Source organism: Asterias rubens, chromosome 14, assembly GCF_902459465.1.
Source record: "Asterias rubens chromosome 14, eAstRub1.3, whole genome shotgun sequence".
Classification (NCBI taxonomy): domain Eukaryota; kingdom Metazoa; phylum Echinodermata; class Asteroidea; order Forcipulatida; family Asteriidae; genus Asterias; species Asterias rubens.
This window is the reverse complement of record NC_047075.1, coordinates 7920980-7942246: the sequence shown is the minus strand read 5'-3', so window position 1 is coordinate 7942246 and position 21267 is coordinate 7920980. Positions and strand designations below refer to the sequence as shown.

The 21267-nt window shown below is 38.2% G+C and overlaps 1 protein-coding gene across 1 annotated transcript in view; it reads right to left on the bottom strand.

Moving 5' to 3' along the window:
• The window catches only part of LOC117299619 (serine/arginine repetitive matrix protein 2-like), a 47961-nt gene that overhangs the window by 17516 nt on the left and 9178 nt on the right, over positions 1–21267 (bottom strand). Inside the window, exons 2-5 of the mRNA XM_033783168.1 lie at positions 7900–8063; positions 6750–6831; positions 4608–4631; positions 3295–3323 (exon numbers count right to left, since the gene is read on the bottom strand). Of these exons, the coding sequence (XP_033639059.1) occupies positions 3295–3323; positions 4608–4631; positions 6750–6831; positions 7900–8063 (299 nt within the window). The remainder of the gene's footprint in view (positions 1–3294; positions 3324–4607; positions 4632–6749; positions 6832–7899; positions 8064–21267) is intronic.

The following is a 21267-nucleotide window of genomic DNA, read 5'->3' as shown; positions in this document are numbered from 1 at the left end:
GAAAAGAAAAAAACAAGCTTGATGAATGGCACTGTGTGCTTTCAGATGTCTGAGAAAAACTTCATGCATGAAGCCTTTTTAAGATTCACCTTGTTTGGTGAAAATGATATATATATATAAGGGTTTGCGGTAACACCATGTAATGACTATCTCTAAATGAGTTACCCTACCTTTAAAGCAATCGCTCAACACCGGTAAACAGTATTGTCCAAAGGCCCAAACTTCGTGTATCACAACTTGTACATATAAAATAACAAACCTGTGAAAATTTAGGCTCAATCGTTCATCGGAGTCGAGAGAAAATGACGGGAAAACCCACCCCTGTTTCCGCACGTTTCGCTGTGTCATGACATGTTTTTAAAATGAAATTGTAATTCTCGATCTCAAGAATTGATATTGTTTTAATATTTTCTCAAAAAGTAAAGCATTTCATGGTATAATATTTCACCATTACCTTCTGTAAACCCTGTAAGTTATTTGTAAATCTGTGATTTTTTTGTTTCTGTTCCGAAAGTGTATAATGGCTTTAAAGAACTGTCCATGCTTGTGTGCTTTTTTAACTACATGTAAGATTTCCACCATATGGCCACTTTCTAAGAAAACTGCTTTCTTTAAAAAGAATAGTGCATGACCTTTTTGGTCTGCTCCCCAAATCCTGAGGGAACCACAAGTTTGTTCTTAATTTAGAACCAAGTCTGACCTCCTTAGCCCAACCTTGAAGACTCCAAACCTCAAGAGTTACTTTAGGGTCATTTAATTCCCCCTAGGAATATGAAACTACAACAACAGGATGTAAGGGTACACCTCTGTGAGGGTTAGAGAGTTATGAACACCAATCATAAAATACTTCCGGACTAATTTTGCTTTGGGAATGATGAATGAAAAGGTACTCTATCAAGCCCACAGACAACATTGGTAGGGTCATTGATTGGCAAAGACTCAACAAATTAATAAAGACCATACAAAAATAAGGTGAAATGCACTGCAGCTGTTGATAGTATGAACTACATGTTTTTAAAAGCCATTATACACTTTCGGTACAGACAGAAAATGAAAAGTTCACAAATTTTAAAATTATTCACAGGGTTTACAGAAGGTAATGGTGAAAGACTTATCTTGAAATATTATTCCATAAAATGCTTTACTTATTGTGAAAACCTTAAAACAATATAAATCCCCCATAGCGAGAATTACGGATTTGTTTAAAACACATGTCATGACACGGCAAAATGTGGGGAAACAAGGGTGGGTTTTTCCATTGTTTTCCTCCGACTCCGATGACCGATTGAGCCTAAATTTGCACAGGTTTGTTATTTTATATATGTATAAGTTGTGATACACGAAGTGTGGGCCTTAGACAATACTGTTTACCGAAAGTGTCCAATGGCTTTAAAGGCAGTGGACACTATTGGTAATTACTCAAAATAATTATCAGCATAAAACCTCATTTGGTAACGAGTACTGGGGAGAGGTTGATAATATAAAACATTGTGAGAAACGGCTCCCTCTGAAGTGCCATAGTTTTCAAGAAAGAAGTAATTTTCCACGAATTTGATTTAGACAGCTCAATTTTAGAATTTGAGGTCTCGAAGTCAACCATAACTTCGAGTGATAAGGGTATTTTTTTTCTTCCAAAGTTATCTCGCAATAACTCCGCTAACCGATTGAGCTCAAGTTTTCACAGATTTGTTATTTTATGCATATGTTGAGATACACCAAGTGAAAAGACTGGTGTTTGACAATTACTAATAGTGTCCTGTGACTTTATAAGAGAAAGGATTCACAAATAAAGTTTGAATAATTTTCTAGCGCAACAAATTTTAGTCTGCCAGAAACGATTCATGAATTGTTCTCAGATTCCTGTGGGGTGGGAGTCCGTTCCGAAATGCTGCATCCAGAATTACAGTTGGTAATCGATGTCACCTCGCTAATCGTAGATGGATACCTCATTCTTGTGAAAATAATTTTTTTCTTTCACAATTTTTTGTTGATATTTTCTCAGCAAGAAGACAACAATCAGCTGAAACTTTCACACACTTTTATTGTATCTTTCTTGATAATTTTTCCCAAACATTTGCAGTACATCATGTTACGGAAATGTAAATTGACAACAATTTTTGTTCATGACCCTACCTTTAAAGACATTGGACACTATTGGTAATTGTCAAAGATTAGTCTTCACAGTTGGTGTATCTCAACATAAATGCATAAAATAGCAAACCTGTGAAAATTTCAGCTCAAATGGTCGTCGAAGTTGCGAGATAGTAATGAAAGAAAAAACACCCTTGCCACACGAAGTTGTGTGCGTTTAGATGGTTGATTTTGAGACCTCAAATTCTAAACTTGAGGTCTTGAAATCAAGTTCATGGAAAATTACTTCTGTCTCGAAAACTACGTCACTTCAGAGGGAGCTGTTTCTCACAATGTTTTATACTATCAACCTCTCCCCATTACTTGTAATCAAGAACGGTTTTATGATGATAATTATTTTGAGTATTTACCAATAGTGTCCACTGCCTTTAACATGCCTACATGTATACTACTTTAAATTGTATGATTTTTTGGTCCAAGTCACAGCATGTAAAACAAAGAACAAGTTTCATTGTTGGTCCGAGTCTGGCTAGAAATCGCATATTAAAAATATCTACTTATAATTATTTAGAAGAACTGCCACTTTAAGGAGTGCCTGACCCAAACCACCCCTTTAAGATCCCAGCAGGTAGAATGTTGTGGCTGGTGTCCAGTCTACAGTACTCCACAGCAAGTCAACTTAGCATACAATACATTGGTAACCTAATATGGCCAAAAACATCTCCTGTTTCACATGTACTCTTTACTTCTGCAACCAGAATAAACCACAAGCTACCCAAACAGTAGAAGGAAATTAAAAACCTTGCAAACAAAAAACAACAAATTTTTTCTTTTAGCGTGATTTTGTTTTACAAAAGAGAAAAGGTTTTACAGAATATATAATAAAAATAACACCAGTTTAAAAACAGCCACATAGCCTGGACTTTCTGCACGCATGATTTGTAATTCTGATGTCTCAAAATCAAATTCGTGGAAAATTACTTCTTTCTTGATAACAACTCACTTCAGAGGGAGCCGTTTCTCATAATGTTTTTTACTATCAACCTCTACCCATTTCTCGTTGCCAAGTTAGGTTTTATGCTAATAATTATTTTGAGTATATTACCAATAATATTATAATCCACTGCCTTTAAACTTCCCACTTAAGTAAAGTTGCTACACTTGAAAAAAAACAATTCTTCAAAATGGTGAATCACCACTTACCTGATATATCTTTCTGCAACTTTAATTTGCTGTAAAACGAATCAAAACAAGAAAAACAATTATACATGATTATAAAATTAATAAGAAATACAATTATTACGAAAAACTATTCCAGTCATTTCCACCTAAAATAGACAACTTTCTATAAAATAGACAACTTTCTATAAAGTATTGTTCTTTTTCTTTTTCTGTGTCACTAAGCCTCGACAGATCTACATCTGGATACAATTAGTGTCATAAGTTACAGTTTAACTTGGCAATGATGTCGGTTCAAATCTATTCTACTTTCACCTTGCAGGAAACAGTTTGTTTCAAAGACCCTGAAAGGGAAGTTACATTTTGCAGTCACTCTGCAACTAATTGGAAATAAAAACTGTATTTGGTTTGAGTTGTACAACAGCTTTGCATAGTATTACTATAATGCATGACAATATTTTCACTTTGAAAAACTGGGGTTGTGGAAAAAAACATCCTTTTTTTATACCCCCAAATTTGAATCATTTGTTTTCCAATTGCAGATTATTCTCCCTGCCTGGATATCTGCTTGAGATATTCAGGCAATATTTCAAATAAAGATACCATCTTTTTAAAATAAAGTTTTCACTGGATGGGGTTATTGAATAAATCTACAACATTATAGGATTTCAAACAAACAGTAGGTATCAATTTACCAAACGTATCAAGTAAGGTTTTATGCTAATAATTATTTTGAGCAATTTTCCGCTGCCTTTAAAGGGTATTATATGTACTTTTTCCTATGTAGCAAAAACACACAATGTCCACAGATTTACATTAAACTTACACAGTTTGAAGATTATGATAGTAGAAAGCTTCCCTTGAAAATTTATTTACTGAGGTGCTGTAGTTTTTGAGAAATGAGTAAAAGTAATAATTTAACCAGTTATGCTATGGTTTTGTTATAATATCATAACTGGTTAAGGGGATTCTGACTGCTAAAATAATTTTGGTCTCATGAGACCAAAATGATTTTGTGACTTGTATTACTCATTTCTCGAAAACTACACAACCTTAAGTTAGTAATATTTGAAGGGAAGCTTTCCACTATCATTATCTTCAAACCCTGTAAGTTTAAAGTAAATCTGTGGACATTTTGAAAAAGTACCCAAATCCTATAATGGTGAAGTTAACCTTTGGTTGTTGTAAAAACCTATGAATGTGGGCCTATGTACATTGTATGAATAGGCCTGAATACATGTGTGTGAGGCCATGAATTTGAATTGTAAATAACTACTTTTGTTTAATTGCAAATACAAATTCTAGATACCATAACGGACAAATAAAATTCAACTTACTTTGTCCAAGTTGTAGTGAAAGCCCTGAGAGTAAAAAGGGAAAAAAAATAGTGTTTTAAAATGAATCAGCAGTGGTAAAAGAGACTGTAAACACTTTTATGACAAGGAAGAAGTCTCTAATGCAAAGGAGGGCAGGAGCTTATACCCAACAAATTCTGTCCCCTGGGCCCAATTTCATAGAGCTGCTAAGCCCACAAATTTGCTTAGCATGAAATTTTTTCCTTGAACAACAGGTTTACTAACCAAATTTTAATTTGTTGCATATTGCTTGTTACTGGTACATGTATTCAGCTGTTGTTTGCTTATCCAGAAAATCATGTGTAAATATGGTTGGTTATCCTGTGTTCATCAAGACAGAAATTTCATGCTAAGCGAAATTTTGAGTTTAGCAGCTCTATGAAATTGGGCCCTGGAGTTTTCTGGCGAATTCTAGAAATTTTAGTCTGATAGCATGGAGGAAGAAAATAGAGATAAGAGGCTGGGTGATCTAACTCCTTCTACGTTGTTCTCCCTCCATGCTGATACTGATAGTGACCTCTTCTAAATAAACTTCCTTCAGCCCATGTTAAATTATCATTGGGGTCAAGGGACACACACACGCAAGTGTGTAAACACCTGCAATCATGGACCATCCTTCGTTCAAGGAACACACACACGCAAGTGTGTAAACACCTGCAATCATGGACCATTCTTCGTTCAAGGGACACACACACGCAAGTGTGTAAACACCTGCAATCATGGACCATCCTTCGTTCAAGGGACACACACACGCAAGTGTGTAAACACCTGCAATCATGGACCATCCTTCGTTCAAGGGACACACACACGCAAGTGTGTAAACACCTGCAATCATGGACCATCCTTCGTTCAAGGGACACACACACGCAAGTGTGTAAACACCTGCAATCATGGACCATCCTTCGTTCAAGGGACACACACACGCAAGTGTGTAAACACCTGCAATCATGGACCATCCTTCGTTCAAGGGACACACACACGCAAGTGTGTAAACACCTGCAAGAATGGACCATCCTTCGTTCAAGGGACACACACACGCAAGTGTGTAAACACCTGCAATCATGGACCATCCTTCGTTCAAGGGACACACATACGCAAGTGTGTAAACACAAGTGTGTAAACACCTGCAATCATGGACCATCCTGCGTTCAAGGGACACACACACGCAAGTGTGTAAACACCTGCAATCATGGACCATCCTTCGTTCAACTCTTTTTGATAGCAACCGTGGACCTATTGTCCCTTTTGTTTGAATGTGGATACAAACACCCCCACTAACACAAAATCCTCTCAGTCAGAAAATCTGCCACATATGGGTGCTCATGGTTCTAATTATTTTCTCAATGATTTTTTGTTTTTACGACAGACAATAAACTTAAAGACACTGGACACTATTGGTAATTGTTAAAGACCAGTCTTCTCACTTGGTGTATCTCAACAAATGCATAAAATAACAAACCTGTGAAAATTTGAGCTCGATTGGTCGTCAGAGTTGCAAGATAACTATGAAACGAAAAATACACCCTCGTCACACGAAGTTTTGTGCTTTTAGATGCTTGATTTCGAGACCTCAAATTCTAAACTTGAGGTCTCGAAATCAATTTCATGGAAAATTACTTCAGCGGGAGCCGTTTCTCACAATGTTTTAAATACTATCAACCTCTCCCCATTACTCGTTACCAAGTGAGGTTTTATGCTGATAATTATTTTGAGTAATTACCAATAGTGTCCACTGCCTTTAAGTTGTTTTTTAACAAAGAATATTAGGCAGCCTGAAAATTGGGCACATAATTTTGTTGTGAGCCCACCATCCACGCAGAGTCCAACTTGGTTCAGGAAACTGGTTGAAGGAACAAGGAAAACGAAAGTTTTGTGTCTTAGAAAACAAACGAAGCATACAGGCTTTTACGCTTCATTTTTTTGTAATGGCAAGGGCACCAGGGCCTTTTCTTCTTGGTAAAGGGCTCCTTATGACAACATTATAAATTTTCTACTGGAGCATTTCAAGGGCACCAAGGCAATGACCAGGGGGCACGGAGGCAATCAACCTTGGATGCCTACCAGAAGTACATAACAAATATTGGGAACAAAAACAATAATTTGAAGTTAATTTTTGAAACTGACCTGTCTTGATGGAGTGGTGGAGGGATCATGTTGATGCTGCTTCATCACATCAAGTTTCTCCTTACTCACTTCAATAGTATCCCTACATTAAAAAAACAAATAGTTCCGGTGAGAAGACGAAAACAACTGTCATTTTGAACAGGCATGAACAAAAGTTAGACAACTTTATTGTGAACAATTTATCTTTGTAACTTGACTGCAATTCATCATTTGGCTGGGATGGTCCCAGTTTTTAATGAACCATTTCCAACCAAAGGTACGGTTCCCCCAATTAAAGTTGCAAAGTTTTAATTGCTGTTCGAACCATTAAAAAAAAAATTAAATCCAATAAATCTTAGTTGTACACAATTCTATTTCAAAAAGCGTTTTTTAAATATCGCCATAAATCTGGAGCATTTTTTTTTTTTTTTTTTAATGCAAGTACTGCAGCCAGCCACACCAGACCTGAAGGCTAAGTGTGGGCTACAATCAACCATTTTTCCCAGGGGCCGTTGCAACCACCTACTCCTGGGTCTGAAACAGGGTAACCCCCTTTACAGTCCATACTGATGAAGGATGGTAGAGCAGAAAGCATACCTCTGGTCGCACTAGTTACCCAGCCCTAGTGATTACACGTTTCTTGCCTGCCTCGTTCTTACCATAGAACGTCTGTACTAATGCAATTTCCTTGGCTCCCAGTTAAGTTTCTAACAGTTTACAAAATTATTTTGATAACTTTCAAGCCTCAAACATACAATCACCTGCTTTTTTATCTGAATTTGTTCATCATTATTCCCCTACTCGGACTTTACAATCGTCTCAACAGTCATTGCTTTCTAGAGCTTCTTCCAATTTTTATGGCCACAGATCTTTTTCTTATGTCACACCGTTTCTTTGGAATAGTCTTTCTGAGCATATTCGCAAAGCTAATTCTTTACAATGTTTTATTAAGTCTCTGTTGAAAATGCATGTTGTTTAAAGCCGTTTATTTGCTTATTTGTATCTTGTATCTTTCTCTCATTGTTTATTTTATTGTTTTCTTTATGCGCTTGAAGGCTTTTTGCATTAGGCGCTTTACAAATGTCTTATTGTTATTATTATTATTATGATTATTATTATTATAACTAAAAAAAAAGTACTTATTCAACATGTTCTAAGAGATATATCTTACTTTAATCCCTTTTTGAGGCTGTCGAGGATGGTGTGCATCCGTTGTGGTCTAGGTTGACGTGGCATCCTTAAGGCTTGGTTCCCAGAAGATGTTGTCATCTTCTGTTTCCCACGGCGATCTTTGAGCCTTCCCTGTCGGCCAGGGCTACCGAACCCACGTAGACCCTGTAACAAAGAGAAACATGTTGAAACAATGTCAGTTACAGTCAACAATATAACTTCTTTTCATTTACAGGCACTGGACACCTTTGGTAATTGTCAAAGACCAGCCTTCTCACCTGGTGTATCTTAACATATATGCACATAAATAACAAACCTGTGAAAATTTGAACTCAGCTGGTCCTCAAAGTTGCGAGAGAATTGCAAGTAGGAACACCCTAGTTGCACAAGTTGTGTTTTCCAGGTGCTTGATTTAGAGACATCAGAGCTGAGGTCTCGAATTCAATTCAAATATTTTAGTGGGAAATTACTTCTTTCTCAAAGACTATTACTTCAGAGGGAGCTGTTTCTCACAAGGTTTGACACTATCAACAGCTCCCCATTACTCGTTATCAAGTAAGTTTTTTTAAAGCTAACAATTATTTTGAGTAATTACCAATAGTGTCCAGTGCCTTTAAGTTGTTTTTTAACAAAGAATATGGTGGACTCCACGTTAATAAGTAAGTTACGAGATCCTTAGTTAATAATAATCACAAATTCTTAAATAGCGCATTTCACAATAACCGTATCAATGCTCTTTACATTAGTGCCCTAGTCATGGGGCCAATAACATCCCTGTAATGTTTCTCAGCTCCCTGGGGAGTATACAGCCCTGAGCTGCCTGTAAGGCGCTTGTGGCTTTTTCATACACAATATCAACCTCTACCCTCTCAGGTACCCATTTATACCCCTTGGTGAAGAGAAGCTATTATAGTAAAGTATCTTGCTCAAGGACACAAGTGTCACGACCGGGATTCGAACCCACACTCCGGTGAATCAGCACCAGAACTTGAATTCGATGCTCTTAACCACTCGGCCATGACACTCTACATGACACTCTAGTTGCGACGACTGGCAATCCAAAATACTTCTTTCAACCCAGGAGAACAAAAATGGGTACCTGCCAGGGTACAGGTTGATATTGTGTTTTTAAAAGTCTTTGAGGCCCAACAGCAGCCTAGGGCTGTATACTCACCAGGGAGCTGAGAAAGATTACAGAATGCTATTGGCCCAATGACCTGGGTTGATTTCACAAAGATATACCTTTTCTTATGACGAGTTCTACAATGTAGGAGTTAAATCAAAAACTTACGCCTAGTCCTAATAGGACGATTATGTACTCTTCCTAACTCGAGATAAGACTAGTCTTAACTCTTTGTGAAATCCACTCCTGGGCACTTATGTAAAAATGCAATGTTTTTGGCGCATAGAACAAGTTATTAAACCTACTTGAACATACGTAGCATCCATCATTCACAACACACTGCCAGCAATTAAATACAAAGCTTTGCGTCAATACAGCTGTAAGGAGTGCAATAAACTTTGCAACATCATTCAGCAAATCCAAACAGTAACAAAGTTACATCAAGGACCAAGTAAAGGCAGCAAAGAGATGGTCCAAAACAGTTTGAACAATGCAATATAGTTTGTGGCACCGCATCCAACGAATCCAATCACTATTCTTATAGTTACATCCGTATAAATCTTCACAAAGGACTTTCCAACCAAAGAGATAGTCCTAAAAGTACTGTGAACCCCTACACAATGTAGAAGAGTATGTTCTAGCAAAATCCAAATGGTACATGTAGGCCTATCAAGTATCAATCTGCACAAATGAACATCTGACCAAGGCAACGAGGTGGTCACATTCCTCAATGTACTGTGTTCAATTAGACAATGTACATGTAGAAAAGTATATTCCAGCAAAATCCAAAGTTACAATCAAATATAATTCTGCACAAATGACACCACCAAGGCAGGTATGATGGTGGCGCTGTAGTGTACAACTACACAATGTAGTTTTAAAAGTATGTTTCCACATATATGATGGCAGAACTTTAGAAGGAAGTTTCAGTTGATGATGGTGTCACAAGACTAAACCAAGAACACACTGTGAAACAGAAACCTAATGTACATGTTACAGTACACATATTTGTTTGCTGCTCACTGCATAAAATAACAAATACTAAATACAGTAGCTTCATGGTTCATATCACCCAGAATATTTTGTTCAACTGCCAAATATTTTGCAAAATATGTTTCCTGGAACCAATCTAATAGGCCTTGAACTTGGCTTATGAAGGGGTACATCAATTTCCCTTTTGGCAAGGGGCACCTGTACGAGGACAAGGGGCACCTGTACGAGGACAAGGGGCACCTGTACGAGGACAAGGGGCACCTGTACGAGGACAAGGGGCACCTGTACGAGGACAAGGGGCACCTGTACGAGGACAAGGGGCACCTGTACGAGGACAAGGGGCACCTGTACGAGGACAAGGGGCACCTGTACGAGGACAAGGGGCACCTGTACGAGGACAAGGGGCACCTGTACGAGGACAAGGGGCACCTGTACGAGGACAAGGGGCACCTGTACGAGGACAAGGGGCACCTGTACGAGGACAAGGAGCACCTGTACGAGAACAATGTCAAATTGAATAGCTGACAGCACACCATTAGTCCTGCAAGATGTCGTTATGGTTTCTTTGTACAGTACAACCACTCAACTACATGTACTGTGATTCCCTTGCTCCACTTCTCCTTGCCCCGCACATTACTTGGTGTTTTTTCTTCCATTATTCTCTTGCAACTTCAACACAAATTGAGTCCAAATTTTCACAGACTTGTCATTTTATGCGTGTATGGATACACCAAGTAAAAATACTGGTCTTTGACCGTTGCCAAAGGTGTCTGTTATGTCCACGGTCGAATTCACCAAACTCTTCCTAACTTAGGACTATTTTTAGGACTTAGGACGAGCTTTGCTCCATATCTATAGATGTGTGGACGCATTGAACCCATCCTAAATTAGGACGAGATAGGATTGATCCTAGCGTTTCGGCCTGCTGTGCCTTTAAAGCCATTATACACTTTCGGTACAGAAAAGAATTTATTTTTACAGATTTAGGGGGCGGGGGTGGTGAGCTATGAAAAATCTCACGCATAGCTGGCCTCTGGACTTGGCATCTCTCCAGGTTTGTTATTTTATATATAAGTTGAGAACCACGAAGTGTGGGACTTGGACAATACTGCTTACCAAAAGTGTATAATGGCTTTAAAGTACTTCCGTGTGTTTGTTCCAACTTTGAATATTTCAGTCTCGTTTGTTGATGAAGGAAATGACTCCATGAAGGAAATGTGTGTCAGTAAAATTCAGAATGGAATGTTCAGACGTCATTGGAAGCTTTATTCTCGTGTTTACTTGATACAGTTGGATGATCTGGGGTCATATAAAGACACTACTACACCCACACTGACACATCATGATCTAAGCCCACAGAACTAGAGCCTGCGCAGGCCTGTATCAGGGCTGTATGCTTTGTTTTTCAAAGGGCAAGGGCACCAAGGCAAGTTCCTTGATCACAATTACCCCATGATCTGCTATCAATCAGTATAACATTCAGGCATAGATACATGTATAGCACAATCTGGCAGTAAATCTGCTTAAAGGCACGGTACACGTTTTGTTATTGCCAAAGACCAGTCTTCTCACTTGGTGTATATCAACATATGCATAAAACAACAAGCCTGTGAAAATTTGGGCTCACTTGGTCATCGCAGTGTCGAGAAAATGATAACAGGAAAAACACCCTTGTTGGACGAATTTGTGTGCTTTCAGATAGGAATAAAAGACTTCTAGCTAGAAGTCTTTTATTATTTTAGTGAGAAATTACCTAGGGAGTCGTTTCCCACAATGTTTTATACTATCAACATGCTCGTTACCAAGTCAGTTCTTAAGTTAATATTTGTTTTGAGTAGTTACCAAACGTGTACTTTCCCTTTCAATGAGCTCATTGAGTTTTCATAAATTTCTGCCAACTTTTGTGAGGCCTCTACTAATGAATCCTAACATGCAGGAAGGTATTAATAATTGAAGCGCACCATGCAGACCAAGTGTCATTGACCCTAAGGTAGGCCTATTGCTTATTAAAAAAGACAAGGAAGATAGTTGTTGATTTGCCCAAGACTTAAGTTGTTGATCTGTTCATGTTATTGTTACTTGAAAGTGTGGGACTATTGTCAAAGAGAATCAGAGTTGTGTTGGTCCATGATTTCTCAATTTTGGGCAGGGCGTTCACTTCACGGCATAAGAATGTTAACAAGAAGAAGTTTAGCATTCAAACTGCATCCCAAATTTTAAACTTGAGGTCTCGAAGTCAAATTTTGTGGAAAATTACTTCTGTCTCGAATACTACATTACTTCAGAGGGAGCCGTTTCTCACAATGTTTGTCTACCTCCATGCTGTTACCAAGTGAGGATTTATGCTGAAAATTATTTTGAGCAATTACCATTAGTGTCCACTGCCTTTAAAGGGACACTTTGCCTTAGATGGGTCAAGTTAATCAATGAGAAGCATTTGAAAGTGTTTGTTTGAAAAGTACAATGTAATAATCCACACAAATATGCTTGAAATTCCATGATTTTCCTTATACGTCGTGGACTAACACGGCACGCCATTTTGTGGAGTCAAGTTTTTGACTCCATAAAATGGCCGACAGTGTTAGTTCGCAAAGTAAAAGGAATACCACGCATTTTCGAGGCATGTTTGTGTGGATCATTATATTCTACTTTTAAAACATCTATCTATAATCAATGCATTTCATAACAAATGGCTTCAAATGCTTTTCATAGACCGACTCGACAGATCCAAAGCAATGTGTCCCGAAACACTCACACAAGGTTATCCATGAGTAATGACCAAGTTTGGTCTTAAACTCTACCTGACATATGATTTATGATCTGTTTACTTATATATGTTCATATATCATTAGTTTGTGATCTAAATATAGCACTGCAGTGATCAAGCAAAATATTAGCACAGTCAGATAATGATATGATAACCCATCATCAATTCATTATAAAACGTCACACCTGTACACATGCCATTTACCACACACCCCCATAGTTACCAATCACTTGTACCCATTGTGCACAACCACACAACAGTGAATCATCCAATAGTAGAATGTAGACTCTAAAAATAACCTAATCACATATTTGGTGTTATGGATTCCCCAAAGCACCCATATATGGGCATACAGCAATTCTTGAATGAAACAGTGACTGTTATGATAAAAAACACCCAGTAACACCCCCCCCCCCCCCCTTTGGGCCAAATAATAAAAAAAAACAGTTGATCGTCCGGGATTTTCAAAAAGAGGCCTTATTATTTATTATATTTATTAAATTTTTTCAAGATGGCCGCTTAGTATTTCACATCAACAGGCCACCAATTCTTCAGTGTAAATAAACCGCAAACTTATTTTATGCCTACAGTATTAGTATTAGTTGCATGAGGACCTGTGTTAACACTAACACTAACACTAAACAGGGTCGGATAACACAAAAGATTTGCTGGAAGGCAGTCACTTATAGTGTTTTATGAAACAGACGGTTACAAGTGTTTGAGAGCATCACGTTATAATTTTTTTCTTTTTTTCGAAATATAATAAATAGTAAAAAAGAAAAAGGATGCGGCCCCAAAAAAGATGCGGGCGGGGACAATCAACTGTTTTTTTTTTTTTTGGCCTTAAATAAAAAATAAATAAATAAACATGCACACAAGTAACTAACACACAAGGATGACCCTGAGTTTGACGTCACATTATTGCATTGTACCATTGTTTACCATCATGCCTCATCTGCCATTCATTATAGTGTCAAGACACAGTGCATCTTCCTATGACAAAAAGGTAAAAGCAAACAAGCATAGTTTTTGAAGCATATCCGCCAAATGACAAACTTCTGTATCATCTCGTCAAACATTTTTGAGGAATGAAAAGCTAAATAGAAAACACCTATATGTAAAGGGCTTGAAAATCTCACAAAAGGATGGCCACGAATTTGATGTCATTGCATTCTACCCTGCATCACATGCCGTTGTGTCAAGCTATACAGTACATGTAAATAACCTTCCTAATGTCAAAATTGTCAATGTAAACATGCGTAGCTTTTGGAGCTTATCGGCAGGCCTGATACTTCACGGAGGCAACGGAGGCGATTGCCTCCGTTGCCCCTTGTCATTGCCTTGGTGCCCTTGAAATGCTCCAGTAGAAATTTACAATTTCCTCATAGGGTGCCCTTTGCCAAAGAGAAATTGCCTTGGTGCCCTTGCCCTTTCAAAAACGAAGCATACAGCCCTGTATCGGCAAAATGACATACTCCTGTATCATTACGTCAAACATTCTTGAGGAATGATCCACAAGTTCTTCATAAAAAAACTACATGTAAAAACTCAAAAATGCCTACTCACAAGTTTGAAACATTTTAAGAATAAGTTGTAATTATTAATGTTTCAAATTTTTCACGTACAATCAGGCCCTATAAATGATGCCAGTAATTTAAAGTCACTCCTTGAAAACTCAAATCTTTGTACATGTAATTGCATGCTCGAGGATCTGCATGTTAATAGCCCAATGGTGGTAATTTGTACACTTTAGAACAATAAAAGACCCAGGTTCCTACACCCCCCTCAATACATTTATTAAAGGCGGGACACTATTGGTAATTACTCAAAAAAATACCCAGCATAAAAACTTACTTGGTAACAAGGAATGGAGAGCTGTTGATAGTATAAAACATTGTAGGATGTCTCCCTCTGAAGTAACGTAGTTTTCGAGAAAGAAGTAATTTTCCACGAACTTGATTTGAGAAAGAAGTAATTTTCCACAAACTTGATTTCGTGATCTCATAAATAGATTTTAAGTCTCGAAATCAAGCATCTGAAAGTTCACAACTTTGTGTGACAAGGGTGCTTTTTCTTTGATAGTTATCTTGCAACTTCAACGACTAATTGAGCTCAAATTTACACAGGTTTGCTATTTTATGCATGTTGAGATACACCAAGGGAGAAGACTGGTCTTTGACAATTACCAAGTGTCCAGTGTCTGTATGCGTGTGTGTGTCGGGGGGGGGGGGGGGGGGGCTTTGGTTGGTACAGTATCTATTGTTTGTTTGAAGCTGCTTTCTCACATCCTTATTAAAATGAAAGTACCATTTTCTTGCAAACATTATTCTAGGATGTTTATTGTTTATACTTAAATTAAGTTTATTTAATTTATAAACCTAAAAAGTAACCTACACAATAGCGTGACGGATTTGTGTAGTTTCCTGCTGTATACAGTCAAGTTACAATGTACTTTGTGTACAATGGGCAAAACATTGTTTCCTCATATTACTCAATCCAGAAAGGATCTGGCATTTTTCTCACGACCACAAATCAAGATATTGCATCACGTTTACACCATTGCTTGATCTCAGTCGTCACCCTAGACTTGTGGACAAGTCATTAATGGTCTGCCGCGGTGAGATAGTCGAGTTGTGGCGGTGCTCTTGCGAGAGCAGGCGAACTGCTGGTCGCCGACTTCTACTCCCTGTTAAAAATGGGACCAGGGGCCAGCAGTCACATGAAAATACCGGGAAGATTCGGAATAGCATCGGAACGCCATCACCGCGACAGACATTTAACGACTTGTCCAAAAGTCTACCGTCACACAAAAACACAAGCAAAACGCTGCCATTCCTAGCACAACCCCCCCCCCTCCCCAACACAAGGCCTGGTAATTCACAAAGGCAATGAAGGTGATTACCTCCTTGCCCACTGGTCATTGCCTTAGTGCCCTTGAAAGTCTCAAGTAGAAAATTATAATTTCTTCATAGGATGCCATTTACAAAGGAGAACATGCCTTGGTGCCCTTGCCCTTTCAAAAGCGAAGCACACAGGCTTGCTGGTCATTGCCTTGGTGCCCTTGAAATGCTCAGACTAGAAATTTATAATTTCCTCAAAGGGTTCCCCTTAACAAAGGAGAAAATGCCTTGGTGCCCCTGCCCTTTCAAAAACGAAGCATATAAGCCTGCCAGTGGCAGTAATTTGTATACATGTAGCAAGGACAAGAGAAGATAAGCTTTCTGAACCCCGATATTTACGTGCCTATTGTTTAAAGCTGCTTTCCCACACAGTATTTTTTTTTTTATTGTCAATATTTCTCCAGGATGTTTGTGCCTTGATAAACCTCACACCAAGTAAAAAAATATGTGACAGATTATGGGTGCGTTCGTTTAGCTTCCCTGGGTCGACCCCGGTGTGTGGCGTGTTTTTTTCCAGGACAAACGTGTGCAGATAATTACCCACGTTCGTCCTGGAAAAAAAACCGCCACACACCGGGGTCGACCCAGGGAAGCTAAACGAACGCACCCATTATGTTTCCTGTTGACAGGTACATGAACACCATTCCTGACAAATCACAAAAATGGAGACGGATTTGTTGCATTTCCTGTCGTACAATCACCATGTACACATTGGCAATGGTGTCCTACGCAGGCAATAACTCAATCAACTGTGAATGATCTAATTTTACAAACGGAAATGGCCCACAGGTCCATTCTTGACCCATCCGAGCCGATCCGATCAATGGCTTTGAAGTAACTCAAGCAAAACAACCTGTTCAAACCACCATACACAAATAACCAATTCTCCTCGCTTCATTTCATTGTGTATTAAATTCTTGTCTCTTCCTGTTGCAATGAACTGAATAATCTTTTGACTGTTTTTAAAAATCAGAATGAATCACATACATCTGATAGCATTACAAACTTGTATAAAACTGTACTAGTGACCATCAGGGCTTTACACTGGATCATCATACACTGACCTGAGGCCATTAATTTTAGTGTCGGTCAGTACTTACCAATTCTCTTTGCTTCATTTCCTTGTCAAATTATTAAATTCTGTCGTTTGTTTCATGAACTGAATAATCTTTTGAGTTGACCGTTTTAAAATATTAAACACAAAAGAGTATATCAAAACAGATTAGACGATTTTGACTACGGGTCTTGTGAGGAATCTTCGATCAAGTTCCATGCTTCTCCTCATTGAACCCAAGTCTCAACACTCATGGGGTGACACGTCTTTTTCTTCAGCCACGCCACGCATCTGGAACTCTCTACCACTTAATCTTCGATCTTGTCTTTGTACCGCAAAATTCAAGTCTCTTCTCAAAACTTATCTTATGTCACAGGTTTTCAAGGATTAATTTTGTTGTGTCTGTTTTTCTTTGCGTTATGTTTTGTTTTTGTTTTGTTTTTTGGTTTTACTGCGCCTTGAACCACCCAGCAGGGTGGATATGTGCGCATTACAAGTCTTATTATTATTATTTTTATTATTATTATTATTAAAATCGCGGGTCAGAAAAGATTCGGAGTTACAAGTCCTATTTTCTTGTGGATTTTTCCTCCAAATCGAGCCCTAAACATGTACAATACGCACAGTGTACACCATAATGCACGTTATTTCCACGTGTGTGAGCACATTTTATGGATGTTTACACAACAGCGTCAGCTAGATTCCTCAGGATTTCCTTTATCTAAACTGTGGGGCATTCAGAACGCAATTTTTACAAGTTTGGCCATATAGGGACGCTGGACTCTCGGTCTTCCAATTGATTGCTTTTTCTTGGTGGTTATCTTGATTATAAAAGCCCTACCTGTAAATTTCTGGAGCACTATAAATGACCATAATTTGTTTAATCGTTGATGATGCATGTATTGTAAAACTTGTTTTAAAAAAAAAAAAAAAAAGTTTGTGACAAAACTTAAAGGCAGCATCACTGAAGTGAAAGACGGGTTGCGGTGGGAGTGGTACCAGTAATTCAGACAGGGGACTACCGGTAGTTTAGAGTAATCCTGGGAACTACATTGTCCGTGTATGAGGTTCGTCACAGTACTGTCTCCAGGACACAGCGGAACGAACTTCACATTTATAAAAAAAAAAGAGTTCTAGGTTTGTAGGAGTATGTAACGGGTACTATTTGAGGGAGAGACCACGGGCAGATGCCTATGTCTACCGGTACATTGTACATGTATATTATAAGGTTTATCGCGATTCAGAAACGCAATGCATTGTGGGAAGGAATATGGGGCAGTTTCTATTCAGTTTCTACGACTCGCGCACGCAACGCCTATACCTTTGTGTGGGTTCAACATCGCCCTCTCTTGATATTTTTCTATTCGCGATAAACCTTATTGTACTCTACTCTAGAGAAAACTTGAGTGTACTTACCAAAAAGAGAGACAGTTATCGACAAACTCCTCAAATAAAATCCAGAGAAGATGAAGTCCGCAAGTTGCTACATTAACAGAATTCCAACAGTGGTTCGAGCAATGTTTTTTATAGTTCCCTACACACACACTAGATCATCAGCAACACATGTGTTGTAGTAATATCTTAGTTAAAAGTCAACAAAGCAAATCACGTAATTAAAAACATCTGCTTCGAATCACAGTGGTTTCATTACAGTTATTAATATGACTTACGAGTCAAAAACATTTTTGACGTAGTCGTTGTGGTTCAATCTAAGTCCAAAGACAGAGCATCATAAAATATTCACCAATCAGTAGATTCTACCTAAAATGGGATGCGTGTACAACATAGGCATGGTGCTTTCTCCACTGAGCAAATGATGAACGCTCCCACCAGAACAACAGTGCATGATGTATCAAATCAACAGAACACTCACAAATGAATTAATGAAATATCCTTGCCATAAGCTCCAACTCCAGTATGTAAACAACCGAAACCATGTGATATTTCAACGATGACTAACAAACCGACGGCGGTATTTTCCTTGAAGACTCACACAAAACACCAACTCCTATCTGAATGAACCCTGAAACTGAATCCTTATTCCATGGGCATAAAGCAGTGTGAACTGAGGGGGTCGGATTACATAAAAACACACCCTCTTAGCACCAATGGCACCTTCCAAGAGTGTAACAACAATGGGTTAATCCACTTAAAAATAGGTACACAAAAGCAGTTATATTTAATCTCATTACAGCTATTGTAGTTAAGTTCAGTATTGTATTAGAATGGGCTGTTCCTTTGTTATAAAAGTCACCGGGTGATTCCATTTATGGTCAGAGGGGTGTCTGATAAAGTGATGATGTCATAGAGTCGATGAGTCATCAAGTGCTTTCTGTGAATACACCTACACTATGCATCACTGGTATACAGGCTACATAGCCGGTAATCTGTCAACAATAGCCTATCAGCTATCAGACTGCACTGTGTTATTAGGGCATAGTGGTGAACCATGGAAAGCCCCACTAGCAATGCTAAATGGCACCATTAACTAGTGCATTCACACTGTGGGTACTCGGGAGTTAACAATACAACAGGTATAATAGATACATGTGCCAAAACATAGGATTCGAACTGCCTCTAGCTGTCGGGCAATCTCGGTAGTCTAGTTGGTAAGACACTGCTCTAGAATTGCAAGGGTCGTGGGTTCGAATCCCACCCGAGTAACATGCCTGTGATATTTTTTCACAGGACTCGGGAAAGTACTGAGTATACAGTGCTAACACACATCGGTGTATGGGTAAAAATACAACAGGTATTGAATAGCTCACTGGCAACCACCCCCCCCCCCATAACAAAGATTTTACATTTAGAGCTACATGTAACTGTAGTATTAGCTCATAGTCCTTGTAGATCCATGCATGTATTCAAGACATTATGGACAGTAGGGACACTATTGGTAATTGTAAAAGACCAGTCTTCTCACTTGGTGTATCTCAACAAATGCATCAAATAACAAACCTGTGAAAATTTGAGCTCAATCGGTCGTCGTCGAAGTGGCGAGATATTAATGAAAGAAAATACACCCTTTTTACACGAAGTTGTGTGCTTTCAGATGCTTGATTTTGCGAACTCAAATTTTAAACCTGAGGTTTCGAAATCAAATTCGTGTAAAGTTACTCCTTTCTCGAAAACTATGGCACTTCAGAGGGAGCCGTTTCTCACAATGTTTTATACTATCAACCTCTCCCCATTACTCATAATCAAGAAAGGTTTTATGCTAATAATTATTTTGAGTAATTACATGTACCAATAGTGTCCACTGCCTTTAAACACAGAGTAACTGCTTCGCGCCCGGTTCATTTGAATTTGCCGTGAATTTTCATCACAACTTTCGTTTTTGCTGTTAAATAATTTGCAAAAGTTGAGCACAGCTCAACTGCTGCAAATTATTTTGTTGTGAATTTGTGACGCCAACCTTTGTATCTCATTTTAGTAATTTTTTCTTTGTTCAACTCCAAGTTATATATATTATGACATCTGGATTGTGTTGTCCCATTTTGTCATAATACAAAATAATTGGCTGCTTAAATTGCTGCCTTTTTCTGTATCAAAGTTCAGTGTCGCCAGCTGGGCCAAATTTTATAGAGATGCTGAAAGGTATTATGCAGGATTCATAGAGCTGACAAAATAACCACACATTTTATTTTTGTTTTGTGTGATCAACGATAATACATAAACATTTAGGAAAAACATGAAATTTGGGTTGGACAACTCCAATCAGGCTTCTCAGATTCAGAGGTTGGGGGGGGGGGGGCATTGTTTCCGTTTATAACCAGATGTTTTAGAAGAAAAGTGTTTCTCAAAATGCTTTATAGTATTGAAAACTCCTGTACTCATGGTACTAGGCTTCTATGATAACCAACGATTTTTATTGCCATTAATTTTAGGCCGAATAAATTTAAAAATGTTTAGCGTTCTTTATAGGCCGCCTCCTTTTTTATTTTCTCCCCAAAAAAGGATATACTTCTCAAACGAAAAACAAAATTTATTTAGAAAAATAAACCAACAGGTTGTTTTTTACAAATAGTGCGTCGGAACTCAGAAGGGCATTACACATTAGTTTTTTAACCCGCCTCCGTCCTTTTTTCAAAAAAAGGAGGACGCTAACCATGTCAGGTTTTTTATCTGGCCTGCAGGATGATTACCAAATGTACACCTTTCCTTTAGGTCTCCCTATTAATTGTTGCCAATATCTTTGTCCGCGGTGCCATCCGGAAGCTTTAAAGGCAGTGGACACTTTTGGTAATTACTCCAAAAAAAATTAGCATAAAAAACCTTCTGTTGGTAACGAGCAATGGAGAGCTGTGTTGGTAGTATACAACATTGTGAGAAACCCGGGCTCCCTCTGAAATAACAAATCTTTTGAGAGAGAAGCAATTCCTCACTAAAAGATTTGAATTTCATACTAGTTCACAAGACCTCAGCTGAGCTCGGTTTCCAAATCAAGCACTTTAAAAGCACACAACTTGTGCGACAACAATGTTTTTTCTTTTGATATTCTCTCAAACTTCGACAAACAATTGAGTTCAAAT